The following is a 7,500-nucleotide window of genomic DNA, read 5'->3' on the forward strand; positions in this document are numbered from 1 at the left end:
TTAAAACCTTATTAATAATTTATATCAATATAATTCAATAATTAAAAATTAATAATTTAATAATAATTTTATATTATTAATTCAGCTACTTATAATATATTCAAGTATATATTAAATTTATCGTTGTTGAAACTATCTAATTGTTGTTGCATATTAATAGAAACCAGTAATTTTTCTGCTTTAACAACCTTGATGAGTTCAGGGTTGTGAAATTGTGGGCTTCAGGGTTTTGAAATAGTGAAATTGTGGGTTGTGAAAAAAAAACATTATCATTAATATAAAATATCATTAATTCGCTTAATTGACATTCATCAACAAACCGAATTATTGATTTTTGGGTTGTTAATGAATGTATACGTAACGGCGTAAATTATAATCATTAAGTTTTTTACTTCACTGATTTAGATTAATTTTATTTTACCGATGGTGAAAATTTTTTCTTAAATGATTGAAGTTCTTATTTTATTACTATTTTAACATAAAAATTTTATATTTTATATTATTAATAATATAATAATATATAATAAATTATGTATTAAACTATGAACAGTTTTTCTTTCATCTGCACTTTGTCAATTTATTTTATTTTTTTGTAAATCGTTTTATTTATTTCTTGTAAGTTTTGCAAATAAATTGCCAATAAATGAATGAATGGTTTATAGATAAATTAAAAATTACTAATTGAGCGCTTGCTCTTTTTTTTTTTATAACACGATTATTAAAAATATATATTTATTAAAGATCTCGTTTTATGTAAATTTAATAATTTTTATAGTGTTTCATTAAACAATATGTTTAATGTTTTAAAATTTATTTTTAAAATTTAATTTTTAAAATTTGTTTCGTTAAACAAATTGTTTAATATTAAGAAGACGAATGTTTAAAACTATTTAAAGTATTAAATGTTCAGTTTATATAGATCTGTAAACACGAGTTAGTAATATTATTATTAAATAATTAGCATTAGTGAAATGAATTTAATGAGCAAGAGATATAAAATGTGCAAAAGTTTTTCTTATTTAACTTCAGAGATTTCATTATTATTTGAAATTATTAAATGTAATTAATCTTAACTGTACCTTTTTCTTTCATTTAATCTTTTCTATTATTTTTCGCTCAGCTTTTCCCACCATTTGCAAAGTCTTTGCAATGAAATGAATTATTTTTAAATAAATTGAAAATTATCAACTGCCTGTTGGCGCTTTTAAAAAAAGCATTGATTTTATTTAAAATTGTTGTTATTAAAATAGTTTTATTCTTTACCCTTCAAGTATTAACTTATTTTTGTATTTATAAAGTTTATTCAAGAAGATTTAAGATTTAAACAAAGATTTAAACAAAAGATTTAAGATTTAAACAAAAGTTTAAGATTTAAACAAAGGTTAAGATTTACAAACACTAAGATTTAAACAAAGAAAAATTTTGACCTTCCAAAAAAAACAATTGACCGTCATTTCCTTGAGTTAGCTGGTCGAATTGACCGCTCGCATTCAATTCCTTATTTTTCACACTGGTCATAGCATATATAAGTTATTGATCTGCAAAAATAATGAAAAATCAAACTTTTTTGAATATAATTATTTGGGCCTAAAGGGAAAAGGTTGCTTAGGTAAATTTTGAGGTCTCATTTTTATAAACTTTATCTCATCAATTGTTGCTTAATGAATGTAACAAATATGGTAAATATGTTGGGTGAGGTAATGTCTCCCAGGTATATTTCAATTATTTTTGCGGAGTTGATTTCGGCACACATGGTTGAGTATATTCATGGAAAGCAAGCTGTATTGGTCGGAAGCAGTTTAATGCTATAGCATGTGTCTCAGAGGCCTGAGCCTATTGCCCCACATTATTGCCCCAATATTTTGAGTTTCTTCTCTTGTAAAATGTTTTATTTGTAGACAAATCTCTGAGATTCTCTTTAGATTTTTTTGAATATTTAAAAGCGTTAAATAGAAAACTTGAAATTATTTCTTTCTTGCATTATATTTATTACAGTTAATTTAAAACATTGGTATGCAGTATATTTTGATAAATATTCTGCTAATATAAATATTTTTATAAATATTCCGCTAATATAAAAATTTTTAGGCAAGACAACTAAAGCTAGAAAAACAGAGGCTGGCAAAAGAAAGAAAGCTAAAAGCTGTAGAAAATTTAAATAAAGTATTTGTTTTTATTTTGATTTTATTTTTTTTGTTTTAAGTTTATTTTAATTTTACATTTTGAATTTTTTTATATGTAATGTTCATAAATATTTTTTCATAAATATTTGTTCATAAATATTTTTTTACTTTTTTCATAAATATTTTTCATCTGATTTATTATAATATATTTTATAATTATATAAAATAAAAATGAAATATTTAAGTTCCATTCAAAAATTACCTCAATACAAAGGTAATTTTAATGATAAGTTTTATGTCGCTCTTGTTCCAATAGGGTTTAAAAAACTGTAAATTTTTTTTTTTCTTTTTCAATATGTTCTAATTATTGTTTTTTATATACTTTGTATTTTATATTATTTTTTTGTATTACATTCTAAACTACGAAGGTGATTGCTCATAATAATAAACCAATTGTAAATAATTTGTATTTATCTTTAAGGTTAAGACAAAACATAAAGCTTCAGATAAAGTTCCTAAAGAAGAGGAAATAGTAGTAAAGAACAAGGAAGCTGTAACACCAGTGAAGACTAAAGAAGATGAGGCAACAGTGCGAGCAAAGGTATCTTAAGCTTCTAGGATCTTAAAAGTGTATTTTTATCTTAAATAAATATAATTAAAACTTTTATCTTAAATAAATATAATTAAAAATATTGAAAAAATAACTTTTTTAGATGCGTGAGATTAAGCGTCAGCAAATTGTAATGAGTAAGGCAGAAGAAAAAGAAAAAAAAAGAAGAGAGTTAGTGATGATGAAAGCTTATGAAACAAAACGAAGAGCTGAGGTAAAAAAAAAAAAAAAAAAACAATTTTTAAATCAAATATTTGTTATCAATTTGTTTATGTATTTGTGTATTTGAATTATCCAAAGGAAATAAAAATTTTAAGGTAATTTTTAAAAAAAAATTTATAAAACTTAGGAGGGTAAAATTATTTTTTACTCTATTAAGTTTTTTTTGATACAAACATTTTGACATTGTATCTCTAATATCCCTAAATTTTTTTGTTTTGGTATAAATGTTTTAAAATTGTACTATTTTATCACTCCTTTTGAACTTAGTGCTTAAAAGCTATATTATTAAAAAAAGATTTGTTTTTCAAACCAATTCATTATTGCTGGCTTACAGTATATATTAACAATATGTATTTACTACTCTGTACAATATGTATTTACTACTATTAACAATATGTATTTACTACTCTGTACAATATGTATTTACTACTATGGTTAACAAAAATAAAAGTTTTTTTTTCTCTTGAGGTTTTTTTTTGTTGTTATAAATATTCTGGTCATGATGTTAGACTAATCCTATATTAGGGTAGGTGATGTTTCTTAGCTGCAGCGAAGGCAACATTTTATTTCCATTTTATGTGTAACTTAATTTATATAGGAGACATAAATATATTATAATATGTAATATATTTATGTCTCCTATATAAATATGACATAAATATATTATAATATGAGATATTTAATAATAATTAGTAATTTAAGTTTTGTCTGTATTTTATAAAAAAATTTAAAAAAATGTATTTCCTATGCAAATAAGTTTTTTCATGTTATTAAAAAAAGTTTTTAATCTTGGTTCAATTTTGGTTTTTACAAGAAATTATTTTTTACAACTGTTTACTATTTTTACATTAAATTCCAATAAGTTTATGTTGCAATAAATAATTTTTACACTAAATTTAGATTTTTACTATAAGTTCTTTATTTTTAAAAAAAAAAAGAAAAGGAAGTAATTACTAATTTTATTTTGACAATTTACATAGAATATGAGCTATTGAGTACAGGTCCAAATTATGATTTTTTAATGAGGATCTTCTAATTTTCCTTTTGGAGACTATTCTATCATAGTTTTCTTATGTTTTCTTTTGATTCTTGTTGATAATGGTGGTAAAGGTGAAGATAGTGGTGAAGGTGGTGATACAGTTTATTAGCTTTGCCTCTAAAATTTATCTGGTTATAAGAAATTGATGTAGTTCTTTCATAATTTAAATAATTTTAAGTATTTAGTGCATTAGAGAAACTTTTTCAAGTCAATGTCAAACCATTGGATAATAAATGTTTATCATTGTTGAGGAGATTATGCATCCTTAAACGAAATTATTATCCAATCCAGTTTTTTCCATAGGGTTTTTTGTTAATCTCTGTGTAGTGCTAAAACTTATATATTTTTTTAGATTACTAAAAATGTATATAATTTTTAAAATTAATCACTATGGAAAGAATAGTTAGAATCATCTGAACAATGTTGCTCATCTTGGGTGAACAGGAAATGCAACTGAAGTGACAAACTTCTTCAAAAAAAAATTTTCCTTCCGAACCTAGGTGCTGTAACTAATAAACATTGGTTATCTTGACTATTAAACTTTTTGCAGATCAGGATTTTTTATATTTTAATTTGGTACTACTTGTCATCTATCTTTAGACATCTGATTTAGTCATTAGATGTTACCATAATCTGAAGTAATATGTTGCTTCTATTCATACTCACGTTACATTGAGGTTTTTTTTCTTCTAGATAAGTAGTAACACCATAGGTAAGAAGTTTTACTTACCTCTGCTAGTGATTGAAGTGGTGTACCCAATATTTTGTTATAGGTGCAAATGAAAGTGTCCTGTCCTCTGTGTATAGTTTGAATCTTGCACAGTTGTTTGTTTAATACTCCCAAGAATTGTATAGCCTGGTAAATTGGTTTTTTTAATGCATATTTATTAAATATAATCTTACTCATAACAAATGTGAGTACTATAACAAATGTATTATAAACTGTTTCTATAGTTACTATTATTGTAGTTATTATAGTTAAGGTTAAAATCTTTTAAATTATACAAAAATACTATACAATTACTACAAATTAAGGTTAAAATCTATTAAAAGTTCATGATTTTATTTAAAAGGGTGAATTTAAAGGAGTAAGCTAAGAGATAACAGCTTCAGCTTTAGGGAGATAACATTAGAATAAAATAAAAAACAACTTTTTCTGGAAACACCAATGAAGACAAAGTTGAAAATGTTGAAAAGTTTAGGAAAAACTTTAAAAAAGTTTTTTAAAGATGTTTTTTATTTATATAGTTCTATGTAAAGTATAAGTTTATCATAAATACTCAAGAGAAACAGGAAAAACTTTAAAAAAGTTTTTAAAAAATGTTTTTTTTTTTTAATATTTCTATGCAAAGTATAAAGTAGTCAAGGGAAACAGTAGGGCAATAGTCAAAGGGAGACTTCATACAGAGCAGTATATGCTAAGGGACACAGGGTAGAATACTGATTTAACTTTGTAATTTTTATTTATTTTTAAGGAGCGTGAAAGGATTAGAGAAAACAAACGTTTAGAAAAAACATTGGTTCGTCAACGTAAATTGGAACAGCAGCACTATGAGAGAATGATTGCAAGAGAGCTTAAAAAACCTATTGATGATATGTCTTTAAAAGATCTAAGACCGCTTCCTGATATTCCGCCACTACCTAATTTGCATATCTCTGGAAAAGCATATGCAGATATTCTTATGGTGAATGAGTTTATACAAACCTTTGGCCATGTCCTGGATGTTGGTAAAATTTATGTCATAATATTTATCAAGTTTTTATACTTTTATATAAAGTTAGATTGTAGATTAAGTTAAATATTCAACTATATTATCTTTAGTATTTAAAGCCATGTTAAATCTTTTACAGACTAAACAAGAAAGTTAAATATACTCGATTAAGTCTAGTTTAGCTTTAAATAAGTTGAGATTTTTAACTTCCACTCTTTCAATTGATAATTTGTTTCAGAATTTGACTGTGCAATTTGTAAAAAAAGCCTCACAATTTAGATTTGAATATTTCTTATCAGTAAATAAATGATGTTTATTCCCTCGATTATTTTAAGACAGACCTGAAAAATTTAAAGAGCGTAAATGTTGAGGGGGTATTTTCCAAGTTATTTTCTCTATATTATAATACCATTTGTACATTTGTATGAGATCTCCTCATATTCTTCGTTGTTTTTAAGTTGTCAATTTTATTTTTTCTAGTCTTTCATTGTATGATAGATGACGTATCTCAGGTACAGATTTTGTTACTCAGTTTTGAATATTTTTGAATATATTTATATCTTTTTCAAAATAAGGGCTCCATACCTGTATTGCAAATTTTAAATGTGGGCGTATATAACTACAATGCTGCAATTTTATTAGTTCACTATTTTTATACTAATATGATTTGCATATATTATACCAAATTTATAGTTTGCAATAGATGATTTGCAATTTTGATTTGTGGTTCTCATTTAAATTCATTTAAAATTGATACGCCTAGATCCTTTTCCAATTTAGTAGTAATTAATTCTTGCTTTATATTATTGTTATTCATGGTATTTATAGTTTTTATTTTTGTTACCATTATGCATGATTATACATTTTTCAAAATTGAATTGCATTTTCCAGTTTATTACCCATTTTTCAAATATAGCAATGTCATTTTGTAAAGCATGTGGATCTGTTTCATTGTTAAATTCAGCTATTACTTTACAATCATCTGCATACAACAACAATTATTTTGTAAGTTGACTTGGAAGATCATTGATATATATTAAAAATAAAATTAGACCAAGTACAGACCCTTGTGGTACACCTTTTACTTTGTCCACCCATTTTCAGTGGTAAAATTTGATTGGCTTGGGTTAACTCTTTTTTGTGTGGACTTTTACATGCTTTTATCTACATTTATAGTTTTTTTTTTTTAAAAAAAACATTTGTGGTAAATTATTGAAAACCTTTAACTTAACAAATACAAATAAGGAAAACTTTAACTCTACAAATAAGGAAAAAACCTTTGAATAATGAAAATCACTAAATAGTTATATAAAAAAAAAGCTCTGTTATTTAAAAATATAAAATTGAATGTTTTTTAAAATTAAATTCGAAAATTTCAATTGAGTATCAGAGTTTTCAAGTAAAGTTCTAAAATGTTTCACTTATTTTTAAAAATTTAATTTATTTTCCTAAATCTTAACTTTATTAACATGTTTTAAGCTTTGATAGTTTTGGCATAAATATAGCAATAAAAATGATTACATTAGAAAACCTTTTATTGATAAATTCCAAAATATTCATTAATTTGATTAATTTTAAGTTTTAAAACTTGTTTGAGTTATGTTCAAGCAGAATCTTCTTTTTATGTCAAATAAATCTTTAGTTAAGTCAAAACCTTTTAATTTAATGCAGTAGTGGTAGAGCGCTCACCTCTTTAGCAAGAAGTTCTGAGTTCGATCCCCACCATGTCTCTGGTAGTACCGTGCTCAACTTGTTTCTCTGCGCAGCGGCCTTGTTTGTCGAGGTTTGTGTTTC

At 24.4% G+C, this 7,500-nt stretch overlaps 1 protein-coding gene across 2 annotated transcripts in view; it reads left to right on the forward strand.

Annotated features, from left to right (window-relative positions):
- LOC100214210 (bromodomain adjacent to zinc finger domain protein 2B) overlaps positions 1-7,500 on the forward strand; it is an 81,316-nt gene that overhangs the window by 37,767 nt on the left and 36,049 nt on the right. For both annotated transcript variants that reach the window (XM_065811089.1, XM_065811090.1), the window contains exons 11-14: positions 2,089-2,163; positions 2,605-2,724; positions 2,837-2,947; positions 5,470-5,722. In XM_065811089.1, coding sequence (XP_065667161.1) covers positions 2,089-2,163; positions 2,605-2,724; positions 2,837-2,947; positions 5,470-5,722 — 559 coding nt within the window. The remainder of the gene's footprint in view (positions 1-2,088; positions 2,164-2,604; positions 2,725-2,836; positions 2,948-5,469; positions 5,723-7,500) is intronic.

Source organism: Hydra vulgaris, chromosome 11 (genome assembly GCF_038396675.1).
Source record: "Hydra vulgaris chromosome 11, alternate assembly HydraT2T_AEP".
Taxonomy (NCBI): Eukaryota; Metazoa; Cnidaria; class Hydrozoa; order Anthoathecata; family Hydridae; genus Hydra; species Hydra vulgaris.